The sequence below is a fragment of the Melospiza georgiana genome, chromosome 19 (genome assembly GCF_028018845.1).
Source record: "Melospiza georgiana isolate bMelGeo1 chromosome 19, bMelGeo1.pri, whole genome shotgun sequence".
Lineage (NCBI taxonomy): Eukaryota > Metazoa > Chordata > Aves > Passeriformes > Passerellidae > Melospiza > Melospiza georgiana.
The window spans coordinates 8421343-8439922 of NC_080448.1; the positions used below are offsets into that span (position 1 = coordinate 8421343).

At 44.8% G+C, this 18580-nt stretch overlaps 1 protein-coding gene across 1 annotated transcript; it reads left to right on the plus strand.

The window, feature by feature from the left end:
• Positions 1 to 1075: 1075 nt before the first annotated feature.
• TMEM248 (transmembrane protein 248) lies at positions 1076 to 17359 on the plus strand. Its single transcript, XM_058037510.1, has 7 exons — positions 1076 to 1148; positions 9130 to 9304; positions 10229 to 10514; positions 12089 to 12239; positions 12839 to 13022; positions 13657 to 13800; positions 14641 to 17359. The coding sequence occupies exons 2-7, from the start codon at positions 9146 to 9148 to the stop codon at positions 14659 to 14661; spliced, it is 945 nt and encodes a 314-aa protein (XP_057893493.1). The 5' UTR covers positions 1076 to 1148; positions 9130 to 9145; the 3' UTR covers positions 14662 to 17359.
• Positions 17360 to 18580: the final 1221 nt, after the last annotated feature.

Consider the following 18580-nt stretch of genomic DNA (forward strand, 5'->3'; position numbering starts at 1 on the left):
TCAGGTTGGATCTTTTATTGTAAAATATTTCTTTGCATGGGAACTCCTGCATTTATTTCCTTTGGTAAGAAGATATTTTACAGGAAATGCTGGATCATAAATTATGATTATCACTTATTAATTCAGTGCTGTCATTTTGGAGTTTCTGACCTTTCAGACCCTCATGGGACTGCTGAAGTTTTACATTCCCAAAGCAATTTTAGGGAATATTTTTCACCCAGATATTTTAAAGCAAAATTACTAATTTATTTTTAATAATTAATTTATTTGAATGCAGAATATTTAGGGAAGGTTTTCTCCCAGCTTGCCCAGCTGTCAGGGACAGTAAACAGCTCAACCAGAGCCCACATTATCCTCGTGGAAATATCGCCATAGTATTACCATTAATAATACTAATTATTAATAATTCGTATTACATTGTTAATAATTAATATTACATTATTAATATTATATATTATTAATAATTATAATAGTGTAATATAAAACAATGGTATTATTCTTATTTATCACGATAATTTTTATTTGCTTTAAGGATTTACCCCGGACCACTTTTAGGTATTGGAATAGGTATCAGTATAGGTATTTATGTTAGGAAATATTAAAAATAAAGATGTTTGGGGATAATTTTTAGAGGAAAACGGGAGGGGGAAGGCGGAAACATCGTGAGGGAGGCTGGAGCGGGGAGCGCGGGGCCGAGGCGAGCGCGCCGTGAGGGCCCGGAGCCGTTCCCGATGCTGTTCCCGGGCCTGTTCCCGCTTCTATTCCCGCTTCCATTCCCAATTCCATTGCCGGTTCCATTCCCAGTTCCATTGCCGGTTCCGTTCCCGGTTCTATTCCCGTTTCCGTTCCCGGCCCCTCCCGCGCTGCCGGCACCGCCTCAATCTTGTCCCCCCCCGCGCCACCGTCGGCGGGTGAGGGGTCAGGGCTGCGGCCCGGAAGCGGCGGCGGAGGCGGGGCCCGGTGCCGGGGCCTGTCCGTGTGTCCGGCCCGGGGCTGCCCTGCCCGGGGAGCGGCCTCTCCCGCCGCCCGTCCGCCCGTGCCCGCAGCCCCGGCAGGGCAGGACCATGGTGCAGAGCCCGCCCGCACGGCAGCGCCGCCGCCTCTGAGCCCCGCCCGGCCCGGGGGCCTGAGCCCCGCCGCGGACGCCGGTAAGGAGCGGACGGGGGCGGCTCTGGGCCCGGCCTGCCGGGGGATGGAGCCGGGGGATGGGGCCGGGTGAGGCCGCTCCGGTACCGGGAGAGCCCGCGGGGAGCCTCGGGCCGCGCTGCCCCCGCGCCCCGGCTTGGCTCTGCTGGGGGGCTGTGCCTCGGTTTAGTTTTGTTATTTCCATGTAATAATTATGTTGGGAAAGGTCGTCAGCTTGAAGTTTGTGTGCGTGGCGTCGTAGCAGGAAAAAAAAAAAAAAAAAAACAACGGTGAAAAAGAATAATTTCTGTAGCACTAAAAATAGTTGTGCTTCAAAATAGCGTCTCAACAGTGGGGCTTTTTGTGTGGTTGTTTTGGGATGTTTTCCCCGGTTTTCTGTACACCTATATTTCATGCTCTTTCACTTTTTTTGGGAGGGTTTAACTTGACTTTTGATCTCCTGATGGTTTTAATAATAAAATTCCTGGTGCATCATGCCTGGAACATGGCTGCTCCATCCCCGCCGTTACATCCCAATTACCCTGGGAGAAAAACCCATTCCAGCACAGCTGGGATTTTATTTTCCCCCATTTTCCCTTTGTTTGCATTTTAAGGCTTTGTCTTTGGGGGAAATTTATTTCCAGGATTAGCTCTGGAGGTGGAATTATCGGGGTGAATTTGCCTGGAGGGCAGATGAGGATTCAGTAATTAGGGTTTGCTCTGCTCTCCCCATCCTCGCTGAACTTCCCCGAAGTTTGGCCGCTGTGGTGGAGACAAAAAAACCGGGTCTGGCTGTTGTGGGAAACGATTATTGCGTTTTATTCCGAGGGCTGAGTTACAGGAAAGGCTCCCGATGAATCGCAGTGCCCCAGGGCGGGACCAGCGGCTCGGGTTTCACGGGGAGTGCTGCCCTTCCCTTCCCTGCCCTTCCCTGCCCTGCCCGGAGCATCCCGGCGGCTGCAGCTGCTCCCAGCCGGTGTGCTCAGCCCCGGGACAGCTCCTGAGGCGGCCCCAGCACAAATAATCCTCAGTTGTGGCCGCAGATCGCTCCCCGAGCCCGGCCCACCGGGCTGGATTAAACCCCGGTGGCTTTGTTACCTGCCCTGATTTGAGGAGTGGCTCTGCTGGAATGTGATTCTTCTTCTTTTCCGCTTGAAAGACAAGAGCTTGAGAGGTCACCTGAGAGAACAGAATAGTCCCTGTGCTCAGGGACAGACAGAGCCGGGTGTCCTTTGTGAGCTGGGGACAGAGGGACAGAGCCTGGCACAGCCAGACCCCTCCTGCAGCACCCCTGAGCTGATCTGCAGGTCTGGCAGCTGGGATAATCTGATTTTTGTTAAATAACAGCACAGGCTTTGTGGAAATGAAGCTGTTTTATCAGGCTAGCCCTCAACTATTAATGAAACTTGGCTGGTGTCGGAATTGTTTTGCTTTTCCCAAACCTCCCCTTACCCAAAGCATGGCTGGGTGGGAATTAATTTTCTTTCTAAAACTGTCCTGACCTGTGAATAAAGCAGGTTCCCAGGGCTCAGAACTCCCAGGCTTTGTTTTGGATGAAATCTCTGTGTGTGCTGGCATTTGGGGTCTGTTAATCTGTAAAATGGAGAGAACTCCCCCAGCTGGGGCTGGGCAGGCTGAGATCCTGTTTGCTCTGGGCACTGGGGGTGAAGCACAGACATGAGAATATTCCAGCCACAGCTTTGATATCTCAGCTGTGTCCCAGCTCCCTCGTTTCACTTGGTTTTGCTGCTGTTTCTGTTTCCATCAGTGGCCACTGGCTGTTTTGCTGCTTTTCTCCTTTCTTTCCACACGCAAACTCTGAATTTGCCATTCCCCAAAGCTGCCATTTCCTCAGCTTGTCAGTCATTTTTCTGCTTGTGATTCAGGCTGTGTATCTGTCTGCATCCCTGTCTCCTCACAGTTCTCATTACAGCCTGAAGAGCCTTTTCCTGGCATTTCTCTGCACTTTCACTGCTGAATTGGGTCCCACATTCCTTAATGAGCAGCTTTAATGAAGTCAACAATTAACCTTGAACTGGTCACTCAACCAGTTTGTGATTATTGAGCAGTTCCTGAGAATTTTCACACTTCTTCATTAAAGCCATCCTGTATTTTTTGATTTCTCATGGATCTTTAAAGGTCCTGTAAAATGGAATAATTTCATTTTTCCTTTCCTCTGCCAGGTTCTCATGCTGAGCACCAGTAACCAGAGTAGCATTTTTAATACCAATTCAAAGTCCTTCATCTATAATTGTGTGTTTTATTGCAGTCTGGGTGATTTGGGTTGTGGTAACTCACGTTGGAAGTCATGACTTGGACAAGCTGGAAGGTTTAAAGATGCCCATGAGCTCTTTTAGCTGGAAGTGGATCCATTCCCATGGCACAGGCTCTTGGCAGACAGAGGTGCCTGCTTCAAGTTTGGCACCAAAATGTCTGATTTTCAACCAGAGGTTGAGTTCATTTTGATTTTACAGCTGGGTATGTTTTAAATTATGTTTTTCATTTCTAACAAAAGTCAGAATTCAGAGTTCATTGAACCGGGGGAAAAAAGCTTCCTCACTCTGTTGCTGCTTCCTGACTTGTAACTTTCCTTGCCTTTTCTCATTCATCATTTTAAGAACTGAGAACATACAAAAAATACTTGGAACTTGTTTGGATTTGTCTGTTTCTGCACGAATTTTGGTTCCAGTGGGAAATGGAAATGAACTTTGCTGTCCCCAGAGCATCAGCTGGCACAAAGTTCAGGTGCTTGTGGTGAACCCGCCAGACTTTGTGAACAACACGAGTCTGTTGGGAAGGGCTGTCACACACAGATTGAGTAATGTTTGTTTTCCTTTTTATTTTTTACATCATTTTTTTTTTCAAGTTTTCTGCCTTATAGAGAGTTGAAGTCAGAAATTTGGGTGTTTGAAATTCAGTCTCAATTTGATCTTGAAAATTTTCCAAATTACTTCCCTTCCTTGGCTTTGTTTCGTGGGCAGACCTGAAGTGTTTGCTGTTGGTGCCCCTCTTGGAGATGCTGAGATGATTAATTAATCTTTGAAAAGTGTTTTGAGAGGTGAAAAGAAACATTTCATGCAAATATGAAGCATTTGCTTCTTTCTATTCATGCAACCCCCTGGTTTTTGTTCATATTCTTCATCCTGATCCTTTATCAGGAGGGAGGAACGTCCTTGTCCACATTTCCAGGTGCTGTTCTCCCCCTGCCCTGTGCAGAGCATTCCAAAGCCATTCCCTGCCACTTTCAGCTTCCAGCCTGCAGGAAAATTGGAGTTTTTTGGAAAAAATGTGAAGTTTTTTTCTCAGTAAACATATTTGTGGATAAAATAGCTCAGCAAACTGATAAGAAACTGGAGCCAATTCCCCTTATCTCCCAGTGGAGCAGATGTGTTCGTGCACAGCTGCTGATGCTGGGGTTATGTTGGGTTGCATTCAAGGACCCAAGGTGATGTTTTTGTGAAGTTTCCTCCTCCACATGCCCTGATTGCTTCCCTCCCTCCCTCCCTGTGTGCTGAGGAGAAACTGCTGCCATTTCCTAGGAGTTGTTTGGGTTATTTTGTTCATGCAGGAGGAGCTGCTGTGCCCTGGGGGATTCCTCCAGGTTAAATTCCTCCCTCCTGCCTGCCCTGATGCTGCTGGGGAAGGTTTTGGGCTGTGCAATTTCATCCCAGTCCTAAAAAGATGATCTGGAGCTGCTGTAGATCCTAACACCTCTATTTCCCTCAGATTCAGGATGCTGAATTATTTTCCTTACACTTGGTCTTGAGCCTCATCAGGTTGTCCCAGAGCCACCTCCCCAGCCTGTCCAGATCCTGTCACTGCCATTGGTGCCACAGCCCCATCAGCTCACACAATTCTGATTTTCATTTTGCTTTGTTTTCACTCGTAGACATCAAATTTGAAGAAAAGAAATCCAAATGAAAGCTGATTTTGGTACCTGTTTATTGTTGTTAAAGGTGTTTGAGGTGAACACTGCTTTGTTTGCGTTTATTTGTGGCTGCTTTGCCACGGTCTGTTTGGTTTGTATTTGTAAATATTCCTTTGGCACACAACATAAACTGGTTCACCCTGAGCTGACCCATTTCCTTACCCCTCCTGGGAGTGGGGCACCTTTGAAAATACAATTTATTTATATTTTTGAGCTGCACAGCTCTTTAAACACTGCTCTATGCAATGAGATCCTGAAAATTGAAAAACTTGTGAGATGCTGGGACAGGCACTGCTGCCTCCTGCCCTTCTCCTTCACCCAATTTTCCTCCTTAGGATATTTCAGTGGTGATTTCCCATTTAAACCCCTCCTCTAGAGTGATCACCTTGCCCTCACAACAAGAAGGGGAAATACCTGTGAGGAAATTCCATCATTTTAAGCTTTCTAGTGGCAGGGAGGTGGATGACATTATTGACAAAAATGTCAAACCTCTTTGATCTCTTTAAAATTCATATTTGGTTTTGGGTTTTTCATGTTGGTAAGTGCAGTTTTGCTTTCAGTACCTGCTTTAGTGCAGCATATGGGGTTTTTATTGTTCTTAGGAATTCAGCTCCTTTGATATTAAACCTCCAAATGGGAATTCAATATTTCAGCTGTGACTCATTGTGCATTGACTTTTTGGTCTTTGCAACAGACTTGAAGATTTTCCTTGTTTGCAATTTAGCCTTGAAAAACTCATCAGTCTCTTTCAGCAGCTTCCTTTTCCACACTCTTTCACCCACAAATAAAGAGGAATTCACAATGTTGCTCCTTTGAGATTGCTGTCAGGAGCTGTTTTGGAGGAAATCTCCCCAAAATATAGAATATTTTTAATTCTGTGTTTCTCTGGCACTCTGATTAAACTGTTGTATTTCCCCCCTTTTACCATTTTAATCTTTTTCCCTGCCTGGGTTTGTGGATGCTGATTTAAGAGCTCAACATCTCCAGGCTTTGCTGGTGAGCTGTAACTCCTGCTGAACATCCCTCGTGCCCAGCAATTACCCTGGAGCTGCTGGCCAATGTTCCAGCCTGGCAGTTTTCATTCTTGAGCTCCTTGTTTAGTCTGACTGGGGAGATTTTTATTGCACCAAGTATTAAAAGGCTTTGCTGGAGTGCAGAGAGGCAGCAGCAGTCATTAGAGCCACTCACTAAATTATTTATTTGGCTAAAAAGTGAAATCTGATCTTGCATGCCTGACCTGCCAGGAGGTAAAAGCATTGTTTTGTTTTGTTTTGGTTTAGTTTTTTTTTATTTTTTTAACTCTATGAACAAGAAATAAAAGTTTAAATTACATTCTTGAAGTTATTCATTTACACAGAGGAGGAAGTTAGTTACTAGAGCTGGCAGAAGAGTTGTGATGCATTGTGATTCTCACAGAGAGGAGTTTGAGGAACCCTGAAAATCCACAGACACTTTGATGTGAAGCACTGATCTGCATCACAAATTCCGTGACAATCAAAGTCATTTAAGTACTTTGATTAAAAAATCAGTAATTCTTCAGGCAGCAGCATGGCAACATTCACCCTCGTGCTTTCCCCCACTGCTGTTTTCATGTCAGCTCCAGCACTGAAATCCACAGTTGTTCCCTTTTCCCTCCCAAATGCTCCAAAGGCACATTACTCCTCAGAAATTGCAGCTTATGGCATTTTCTAATTGCTTTCAAAGCCACTGAGTTATGGCAGCATATTAAACAACTGGCACTTAAAAGCTGGTGATCTCTTACATAAAAATATTAGCCTGGATATTTCCCTGTGTAGGATTTTCAGCACATCCCTGTTTTAGGTTGTTTTTTTTATGGCTGGTTTTAGACCCTGTGGCAAACAAATTCTGATAGAGCTGATGGAAACCCCTTTAAAAAAGGAATCCCAGCCCTGGGTGTACTGTGGGTGACAGAGCCCTGATTAAACTCTGCAGCTGAGTTATTTCCTCAAGGAAATTCAGGAGGGGACACTGCCTACAACTCTGCTTTTGGGCTAGGTTTTGACCTCCTTCCATCTCCCCATGTGTGCCCCACGTTTCCAGGAGGAGTATTTGGGATTTTGCCTCTGGATGGAGCATTTGGGGTGTTTAACAGTGGCTCTTTGAAGGAATTTGCTGCCAGGACAAGACAGGCAGGAGGTGCAGGAGGGCGGATCGCTCCCAGCACCATCCCTGCCAGCCCAGCTCCCCTTCCCTGTCCCTGCTCCCTCTGCCACCTGCCCTGCCCGTGCCACAGCTGCTCTGGGACAAGGTTCTGCTAAGGGCAACATTCCTCATCACCTTTTCTACCTGCCCTGCCTGTGCCACAGCTGCTCTGGGACAAGGTTCTGCTAAGGGCAACATTCCTCATCACCTTTTCTACCTGCCCTGCCCGTGCCACAGCTGCTCTGGGACAAGGTTCTGGTAAGGGCAACATTCCTCATCACCTTTTCTTCCCCTCTCACCCCTCTCCTTTCCCTGCTGTTCACCCTGGTTTTGTAGAGGTGTTCGCAGCACCTGCTCCTCACTGAGGAAAACCTCCTGGGCTTTGCAGGGTGGATGGTGCAAAATAATAAAGCCAGGGTGAGATCTTGAGCTCTGTCCCAGCAGGTTTCAGGCAGGACAGCGAGTTGGGGACTCAGCAGGCACAGCCCAGGGTTGTGTTGTTGACACTGCACCTCTGTCTCCTCTCCCTGAGCTGGATTTTCCCCTCTCTGGGACACTTGTGCAGGTTCTGTCAATATTTCTTCTGCTAACAGGAACTGCTGAAGCATTCCTGCCAGTAAAACCCTGAGTATACACAAGGAAGTTGGGATCATTGTACTCTGTGGGCTCTGAAAAGGGCTTTGTCTTCAGGCTTGTTCTTTACCCTTCTTTTGTTTTCTCTTAAATCAATAGATCACAGATCCCTCCCTGCCTTGCCCTGTGCCTCTCTCATCCTCTCAGCTGCCACTTTTCAGCCCTGCTACACCTGGATTGGAAATAGGAGCCAGTGGGAATCACCCCAAAATGCAGGAGCATTTCTTAATTCAGTGTTATCAGATCTCTGTGGATGTTCCAGTTTAACCCTTGCAGTACAGAATTGTCTTTGCCTTTCCCTCAGAATTGTGGAGATAGCAGCACATTGCTAGGAGCAGGTTTAGTTGGGGTTAAAAGCCTTTTCAGCCAGGGTTTTAGGTAGAACAAAGATAAAGGTGGGCTTGGAGTTCCTCCTTGCAGAGCTTCTGAAGGAGATGCCACAAGGCTGCCCTTTAACTCCTGGCTCTTTGCATTTCCCTGCCTGTGGAGATGGGGAAGCTGATCCAGGAATTTAGGTCTTTCTGCTCTGCAGATAAAAATTCAGGAGGGGAATCAGACAAAATATTATATTTGGGGCAAAAATTAATGACTTGGGACATTTTATCAGTGTGTAAAGTCCTGCTTATGCTTACAGACAGAACAAAAATTCTAGATCCTGCAAGAATTAAATAAAGACCAGGAGTGCTCCATCCTCCACCTTAATGCAGTTTTTTTGGGTGTTTTTGCCCATAGGATTCTTGATGCAAAAGCCTGAAATAATGTAGGGCTGCTTTTCAGATCCTGCTTTGAAAATGAAAGCATTTGGGCTGGGGTAAAGAGGGATCCTTAAGGTTTCAACCTCAGTTTTCAAAGGATGTGCAGAGTTTGAAAATAGAGGCATTTGGGGTGGGGTAAAGAGGGATCCTCAAGCTCCAGCCTCAGTTTTCAAAGATGTGCAGAGTTTGGTTTGTGCCTTGGTGCATTCAGACATTGCTGGCATTCAGATGTAGCAGTGATACCTGCCTGGGCAAAGGCAAGAACTGGCTGTATTACTGATCAGTGATGCTGGGCTGTGCTGGAAGCCCTCATTGTTTAAAAGCTGTTCCCAGCTGGCACTTTGAGGCCGTGGGAAGGTGATGTGGAGCCTGTTCTGATTTCATGGAATACAGCAGTGATCAGAATCAGCCATGGAATTTAATCTCAATTCTGTGTACAATCCCATTTCTCTCCTGTGTGATCCACCCCCCCCCCAGCTGTAACACACAGTGCAGTGACTCTGTTGGAACATTCCTTCCCCTCAGGTGAACAATCAGAATAATGTTCTACATAAACCTGTTGGAGAACCTGAAGGTTTACATCAGCAGCCGCCCTCCGCTCGTGGTCTTTATGATCAGCGTGAGCGCCATGGCCATCGCCTTCCTCACTCTGGGCTACTTCTTCAAGATCAAGGAGATCAAATCCCCAGAAATGACAGAGGTATGTGCAAAGATGATGCTCATTTGGAAAACATGCCAAAAGTTAGGCTTTTTCCCCTCTCAGATAGTACAGAGTTGTGTGGGGGATTGTCTCCATGTTATTTTCAGAAGGGCTGTTGGGATGGGTGTTTGTTGGTTGTTTTATATCAAGGATGAGGCCAAATCATTTGTCATGGATCTTCCCTGCTGTGGCTAGGAACCTTTCAGTTTGTTATTTAGGTGTTATTCAGTTTGTTTATTTAGCTGGTTTGGGGAACTTCTTCCCTCAGCACTGTCCTGAACTTGGGCAGAAAGTGCTCATCCCTGAGTGTGGTGAGGGGCTGGGAGCACAAACCCTGTGAGGAACCACTGAGGGAGCTGGGGGTGCTCAGCCTGGAGAAAAGGAGACTCAGGGGTGACCTTGTCCCTTTATAACTCCCTGAAAGGTGCCTGTGCTCAGCTGGGGCTGGGCTCTTTCTCCAGGCAGCACTGACAGAACCAGAGCACACAGACTCAGGCTGCACCAAGGGAAATATAGGCTGAATATTAGGAAAACTTCTTTACAGAATGAGTGATAAAGTTCTGGATTGGCTGCCCAGGGAGGTGGTGGGGATGTTTAAACACCCTGGGGGTGTTTAACAAAGCCTGGATGTGGCACTGGGTGCCAGGGTTTGGCTGAGGTGCTGGGGCTGGGTTGGACTCCTTGAAGGTCTCATCCAAGCTGGTGATTCTGTGAATTCTGTGAACAGACTGAGTTTCCTTTCCAGCTCAGGGGAGGGAGCTGGGGCTGAACCCATCTGACCTGTGCAAACAGCTTTGCTGTAGTTGAGGCAGCCCTGCTGCTGTTTGTGCTGCTCTCTGAGCCGTGTGATTTTTGTTCAATGGCCTGGAACCGGGCGAGGCAGGAGCTCCTTCATGGCCTTAAAATCTCCCCTTTTGCTTTAAGGACTGGAACACTTTCCTGCTGAGGTTTAATGATTTGGACTTCTGTATATCTGAGAATGAAACCTTGAAGCACCTGCTGAACGACACCACAACCCCAGAGAGCACCGTGACCAGCGGGCAGGCCAGGTCCTCCACACAGTCCCCACAGACCCTGGAGGACTCTGGTCCCATCAACATCTCTGTCACCATCACGCTGACCCTGGACCCTCTGAGACCTTTTGGGGGATACTCTCGCAATGTCACACACCTCAGCTCCACCATTTTTGGGCACCAGATTGGACTTTCAGGTAGGCAAGGCTGGACCTTCAACAATTCAGGTTGCAGTTGGCTTTTAGAGGTTTTTTCCTAACCTTTCATGGGGGGATTGGCTTCACACTGGAACTAAAGAGGTTTAGATTAAATATTAGGAAGAAATTCTTTATTGTGAGGGTGATGAGTACTCAGAAGTGTGGCTGCCCCATCCCTGGGAGTGTCCAAGGTCAGGTTGGGCAGGGCTTGGAGCAACCTGGGCTGGTGGAAAGTGTCCCTGCCCATGGCAGGGGTGGAACAAGATTGTTTTTAGGGTCCCCTCTGACCCAAACCATCCTATGATTCCAAATAATGATATGATTTTATTATTTCCAAACTATCATAATATCATTATTTTATTTAAAATAATGATATTATTTTAATGATATTATTTATTTTATTATATAGTGATTATTTTAATCCTTATATCATCAAATAAAAATTTACCAGCTTACTATGGGTGAGATAACTCTTTTGCACAGAACACAGATGTGCTCCCAGATTTATTGTGAGTTTATTCGTGTATGGAGCTCTTGTTTGTTAGAGGAACTTTTCCCTGCATTCAGAATGGAAAAGAACCTGCAGGCGTGCCAAGATCAGGCTTGGCAGTTTGAAATGATTAAACCTAATGACAATGGAAGGTCATTTTTAAGCCAGCAAAATTCCAAACAGTGACTCTCTTCAGTTTTGTCTTGATCCATCAAGTCCTCAACTGACATTTTAAATGTGGCATAGATGCACTAGAGAGTATTATGTTGCCTGAAAAATTCTAGTTTATCTAAAATGCATAAGTGAATCAGCTTTAATATCACAAACAGCAGCAGATAAGATGATTATGGCTTCTGTGGTGTGCAGAGACCAATCTGCTCTCTGGCTGCCTGCCAGAAAGTTTTGATAGGAGTTCATAGAGAATTAATAGGAATTGATAATAGAACCTCACTGTGTTTTAGCTTTCAGCCAGAACTGCATTTTATAATAACGTTGAAGGTCTTGAACCTGTGGAGAGACATTGCCAGTAGCTGCAAATGTGCATTACTGGGTTTCTGTTGTTATTTTGTTGCTGCTTTGAGAGCTACCAAATGCAAGTTCCATTTGCAGCAGCCTGGATTTGTTTCCAGTCTGAATTTCTCCACGTGGAGTTACCATACAGGACTCAATGTGCAGTTCAGTATCTCCTGGCACCTTTTTCTCTACACAAAATATCTCCAGTTTGAAAAGTGAGCATCAGAAAAAACAGATGTGGAACAAATTTCTTAGGAGGAGAAAATTCTTTTCTAATGAAGGTCTGTGAACATGCATGAATTCACTTAGAAAGAGTTTTTAATTTCTGAAAGCAGCCTGATGAGGCTGGGAGAGGTGGGAGAGATTAGAAAGAGCAGCAGCTGGGGGATTTTCTGCTTTGTTTTGGGTTTAACTTTTCTCTTTGCTCTCTTTGTTGCCTGCAAAGATCCGGGCTGACTCCAAAGGGTGATGCTTCCTGCCTTCATCATCTGTGTGTTCTCCTTCTCCCAGCAATTGTTGCTCAGATACTTTTGTGACCCAAATCCCAGCTTTCCTTGTGTCTTTCTCACAGGCAGAGAATCCCACGAGGAGATAAACATCACCTTCACCCTGCCAGCAGCCTGGAACTCTGACGAGTGTGTCCTGCACGGCCACTGCGAGCAGGTGGTGTTCAGCACCTGCATGACTGTGACAGCAGCCAGCAACGTGTTCCCAGTCACAGTGTGAGTGCAGCTCTCCCCAGGGGCTGCTTCCTGCCCCACCCGTTCCTCTGAGCTCTTAGCTCCTCCTGGAAATTCCTGTTGATCATGGAAATTCCATCCTTGCACTCCTTCCCCCGTGGTAAAGCGTTTGTCACAAAGCCTCTGCTGTCTTTGTGATTTTTTGGCCCGTGCCTCCCTTTTAAACTTCACTGGGAGCAAGAGAATCGGTGGAAATTTAAGGGATTTACCCCATAATTGAGTTTCAGAGATGGGATTTGACACTGAGGTTCTCACCCTGTTCTCTGCTGAGAGATCAGCACAAGGCAATGGCTGCTTTGCCTTCACCGAAATATCTTCCTTTGTCTTCTCTGGGGAAGCCTTAGGAAAACCAGTGTTTTTCCAATTAAGCTGTGGGATGTTGGCTCAGTGCAACAACATGCAGTTAAATTCTGATTTTACCATAGCAATCATGTGGCTTTTGGGGGTTTTTAACCTAAACTTTGGGGTTTTGTTGTTGCTTTGGAAGGCCCAAACTAAAACCATGTTTTGAGAAGCAAAGTTGTCCTGGTTGAACATGGAAAACACATTTCAGGGTGCTGATTATTTCTGTTTTCTTGCAGTCAGCCACCACATTGTGTTCCTGAAACCTACAGCAATGCCACTCTGTGGTACAAGATCTTCACCACGGCCAGGGACTCGAACACAAAATATGCCCAGGATTACAACCCCTTCTGGTGTTACAAGGGAGCAATTGGCAAAGTCTACCATGCTTTAAACCCCAAACTAACTGTCATAGTTCCAGATGTAAGTGCTGGGCTGTTCCTCTGGTGTTTTCAGTAAATGCTTAGCTCTGGTTTCATTGGGTATGGTTCCTAAAATTGCCATTTTTGCTGCTGGTTTATTGTGTGGTTTCATTTGGTATGGTTCCTAAAATTGTCATTTTTGCTGTTGGTTTATTGTGTGGTTTCATTGGCTATGGTTCCTAAAATTGTCATTTTTGCTGCTGGTTTATTGTATGGTTTCATTGAATATGGTTCCTAAAATTGTCATTTTTGCTGTTGGTTTATTGTATGGTTTCATTGAATATGGTTCCTAAAATTGCCATTTTTGCTGCTGGTTTATTGTGTGGTGTGAGGGCTGAGAATGCTCCACCCTAATGGATTTGGTGATCTTCATCCATGTGCCTCACAGCTCTTAATAACCACCATTTATAATTTGAAATCATTTCACAAAAGCCTCTGCCAATATTTGGAAAAATACCCTTAACACAGATCTTTATCATAAAAACATTTTGTGCCACAATTAGGAATCACTTCCATTGCTGTGTAAAGGGGAGAAAGTTGATTAATGAAGTAATTTCTGGGTTGATTTGGTAATTATTGCTTTAATATCCAATGCTAAGCCAGTGAATGGTTTTAATTTGCTTTTTTGTGTGCAGGATGATCGCTCTCTAATAAACCTGCACCTCATGCACACCAGTTACTTCCTCTTTGTGATGGTGATCACAATGTTCTGCTATGCAGTCATTAAAGGCAGACCAAGCAAACTGAGGCAAAGCAACACAGAATTCTGCCCTGAAAAGGTGAGTGTGTGCTAACAAAATCCTGGCTCTGATAAGGAAGCAGAGAAAAGCTCCTGTTGGGCAGAGGACAGACTGGTTTTTCTTGTCTCTGGAGATGGGGATTTAATTCCTTTCATTGTGGACAGTGCAGGTAGGGGTTATAAAATCCACACAAGGGCTTTAGAGATCCTCAAAATGAGATTTCTGTCCTGCAGAAATGGATTATTGCAGCTCAGGAAGTGCTGGGCTGTGACTCTTCTGCCATAATTGTGGTGTTGCTTGAACTGTTTAGTGTGAAGCAATGAGTAGGTGCCATTAAATCTTCATTTATTCATTATCTTCTACCACAACAGACTGAAAACCCTGAGTAAAACATGATACATAATTCTAAGGGTTGTTCATCAGAATTAAGTTAAAAACAAAGCTGTTGAAAGAGTCATTGGTTGTTAATCAGAATTAAGTTAAAAACAGTAACAAAGCTGGTGAAAGAATCATTGTTCAGTGTTACCTTGGGGATCTGCAGTTTGCCTGAAGGATTAAATATGAATATTTTTAATTGAGAAGTAGGAAGTCACTGTTGATACCTTTTGGTCTTAATGATATTTTGTAGTTTGAGCTGGTTTGGGGTGTTTTTTGTGGGGTTTTGTTTTTGGTGGTTTGGGACTTTTATTCTATTGATTTTTGCAAAGTACAAAATGCCTTCAGACTCCCTTTGATTTCCTTTCCAAGTCAGACTTTCCAAGCTTTCTTTGAAAAGTCAAGGACAGCTCTGCCAGCTCACAGAGATAAATCATATCACTGTTACAGGATTAAGAATTTGCCTTTAATTAAATATTTTCTCTTCCTTTGTTTTTCTTCCAGGTTGCTTTGTCAGAAGCATAAAAACCCTTCCTCCTCCTCCTCCTCCTCCTCCTCCTGAGAACGACCGAAACCATTGCCTGCTGAACCCAGCCTGGGTCTTAACACTCTGTGAATCCATTACCTTGCAATGTTGGTTTATTCCAACCAAAGACATTTCAAAGTGCCTGTAATTGATTTGTACATATTTATAAAAGCAGAATATCCAGAGTAATTCTGAGCAGATGTGCTTGTCCCCTGGCCCTGCCCTGGGACAGCCCCATGCTGGTGTAGATAACTGCAGTGAAAAGGCTCCACAGAGGCAGATTTTTGTCTAGCTGCACCTGGGCAGGTGAAGATGCCTTTGCAAGTGTCTCAAACCAACCAAGAGATGTTTGGTTTTTTGCCCAATCTGTACAGTGTGTTTGAACCAAGTATGCACCTTTGATATAATCCTGCATTTCCAAAGCCACCAATCTACAACATGAATTCAATGTGTGTTTGTGTGGCCTAATACTTTATTCCATTTGCTCCTTGCTTGCAAGAAAAGATATCAACGTTTTAGATTACTTTTTTTTCTCTTTTGGAAGAAAAAAAAAATACATATTCACATTTTAATAGTGCTGTATTTAGGACAAACTTGTGCTTTTATTCATAGTAAAAAAAATAAGAAGTGAAGTCCCATTTAAAACTGTTACTTACTGAAAAGAACTGTTTGATTTTTTTTGTTGTTGTTTTGGTTTGTTTTTTTGGTTTGTTTTTTTGGTATTTCATTTGGCTTGCTGAATGCCAGAGAACCAGTCAGCACAGAGACTATCTGGAAAACTTTTCCACTTGGCCTCCCATCCCCAGCCCTCCAGCCAGGATTGTGTGTCTCTGCTGCAGAGCAGCTGTCTGTAAGCTTTTTTATTTTTTTTCCCTTTTCTTTCTTTTCTTTCTAGAAAGTGAAACTTAATAAAAAGATGTATTGTGTTAGCAGCCTGGTGGGGCTCTGCACAGCCTTGGGCAAGTGCAAAGAGTGAAAGGAAAAAGAGATCCCAGAGTTTGTTCCAGAGCTTCACTGTGTGACTGTGCCTGCAGCTCTGAGGGGCAGCTGCCACTGGCACTGCTGAGCTCTGGCCCATTCAATTCATTAATTTGCCATTTTCTGCAAATTAATGAATGGGGGAAATGGCCACAAAAGTGGGGCTCTTGTGAGGAAGGTCAAAGAAACCACCCAGTGAAACCCCTTCTGTTCTCTGTGTCCATCCTTCACTCAGAGATTTGATTCTGTGCATTTCTCCCTTCTCCATTCTGCCTTTTGCTGCTTTTTCTCCCTGGTTCCTTGAGCAGCCTCCTGAATTTCAGGGCTCAGGCTCTTCCTGCAGCCACTTCCACCCCTGCTTTTAAATCTCACTGGTTGCCTTAACTGACTTTTTATTTTCTCCCAGCTTTCATTCATTCCTTCATTCACTCCTTCATTCCTTCCCACAGGCTTTTTTTTCCCTCCTCCTTTTGCTCCAAACTCCTCAGAAGAAAAAAGCCAAGTGAGAATCTCATAGTCTCAGTGATGCTGGCAGAAAATTCCCAGTTTATTCCCTCCAGACACCTCTCCTGGTCTGTGTGTGTTGGGACTTCAGTAAGTTCACGAGTGTTCAGGGTGTTTGAGCAGTCACAGTTTTGTTTCCTCCCACAGTTTCAGTTTCCCTAAATTGGGATTACCTGACATGTTTTCCTCCAGGGAATGTTAAGGCAAAGCTTTAGAGATGGCCTGGTTTGAAGTTTAGGGATAAAATGAAGCTCCCATTTTTTTCCTGATGCTGCTGTGGGCTGCTGCTGCTTCCCTGGGGGTGAGACAGGCCAAGAGCTCCTCCTGAGCTGTTCCTAAATCCCACAAATTAATCCTCACTCCAAGAGCTGCCTCTGAGGGTGGCTGGATCTGGGCCCCAAAGGCAGGAATAGGAGATGGATTGGGAGAGAGGAATCCTGGAAATACCCAAAATCCCCTGATTTCTCCAGGAAAGCAAAGCAAATCCTTTCTCCTTCAACAAATTGCAGCTCCAAACATCCCAGCTGGAATTTGGGCTCTTGGGGGAACCATTTGGGAATGAAAGGAACCTCCTTGGCAACTTCTCCCCCACTTTCTGCACCCCCAGGAATATTAAAGATTGTCACCCACAGATGCAGAAGGGCAAAGGTTGGAGAGTTTTGGATTTTTGGCCTTAGTTCATCCTTTTTCCCCCCTGTACTGCAGCAGGGAGGTGCAGGGTGTCCCAGCAGGCCAAGTGCTGGAATGCTGAGGAATATTGGATTGTTCCCAGGTGATGTACAAAGTTAAATGCAGCCAAACAGAAGAGTTAAAACTTTAATATTAAAGTTCAGATCATATTGATCTTTCCTTTTTTTGTTTTCTTTTTTCTTTTTAACTATGACTTGAATCAGTTTTGATTCTATTTGTACGTGTTTTCTTGTTCTTAGAAAGCTGCCATTTTCTTTTTTTGTTTTGTTTCTTTTTTTTTTTTTTTTTTTTGCATTTTCTTTGGCATTACATAGAAAATCTGAGCCTTGGTTTCAACCCTCTGCAGGTGATTGTAGGGTTCCAGATGGCTGTTTTTTGTTTTTTGTTTTGTTTTGTTCTTACATTTCACTTGTCTTGTTGCATGATGGTTAATAGCTGATTTGGAAATGACATTTCTCTCCTAGATTAATTTTTGTGTTTGTAAGATGTGCATATTGCTTTGCAGAATAAAAACTATGAAGTTTATCCTTGCTGTCTTTATTTCCACAGCCTGATGGCTGCAGAGCTTTCATAAATCAACCAAAATTACGTGGAGCACAGGAGGAAATCAGGGAAAAATCTGCAGCAAAATGAAATTGAATTTGGGTTGTAAATTCTCTTTTTCCCCCCAGCACTCATCAAAACCTTGCTGGAGATGAATTGCCTGGCAGGGAGAAAATCAATCTGAAGGTAGCAGCCCCTGTTTCTCTTTAACTCCTGGGACTTGTTTGTCTGCTGTCACCAAAATTTGGATTCCTGAGCCTTCCCTGTGCTGGGAGATGCTCAGGAGCTGCACTCACACAAAGGATCCATTGTGGCTCCTTCCTCTCAGCTTTTGCCAAATTTCTGGGTGCAGTCTGAGGCCTGACCTTGAGGTGTCTGTGAGCCCTGGCTGGGAACAGCTCAGAGACCAAAAGGAGGGTTTGTGTGTCCTTGCAGCCCACGGCTGAGCTGTCCCTGTCCCTGCTCTGCCTTTTCCTGGGCTGCTGGGACACCTTGGTTTGTGTTTCTGCTTTTTAAAGATTTTTACAGCTCTGCTGTGACTTTTACTGACAGCTAAAAACTGGATCACCCCAGCTCTGCCCTGCTCTGCAAGGCTTCCTGGCACAACCAATATTCCTTTATTTACCTCCTGAAGAAGTTTCTTTACACAACTGTTGGGATCTAAGCATAGATTTCCCTGGGCTGCCTTATTTTTAGCTCCTTGCAACAAAATTTGGGCACCTCCATGGAATAAATAGCAATAAGATTCAAGCTGTAGTGACAGAAAGAGTAAGGCAAGGCAGAGAGCAGCTTTTTAAAATGTTTGTGAAAAAAAATGTCACATTTCCGTGTCATTTGTCTTTTGAAAGATAATATTCCAGCAAGAAGGGGTTTTATAGTGAGGAAGGTGGTAAAATATTCCCTGTGGTCATGGGATAATCACACCTTGGAGTTGTTTTGTTAGTGGGGAAAGGATGAGAGCCCTGGAGCAGCTCAGCTCAGGTGAGGGGCTGAAAAACAGGCGTGTCCTTGGATTCTGTATGAACAAAATTGTCACCTAGAAGGCACAAATGGTTAAAAAAGGGAATTTTGGGGGGTAGGGGCTTGCTGTGGGGCTCAGAGCAATGGATGTGCCCCTAAATTTGAGCCTCACTCTCCTGAAAGCCTGGTTGTGTTTCTTAAAGCTTGGAATGGGGGAAAACAGCTTTAAAATGCACATTTCCA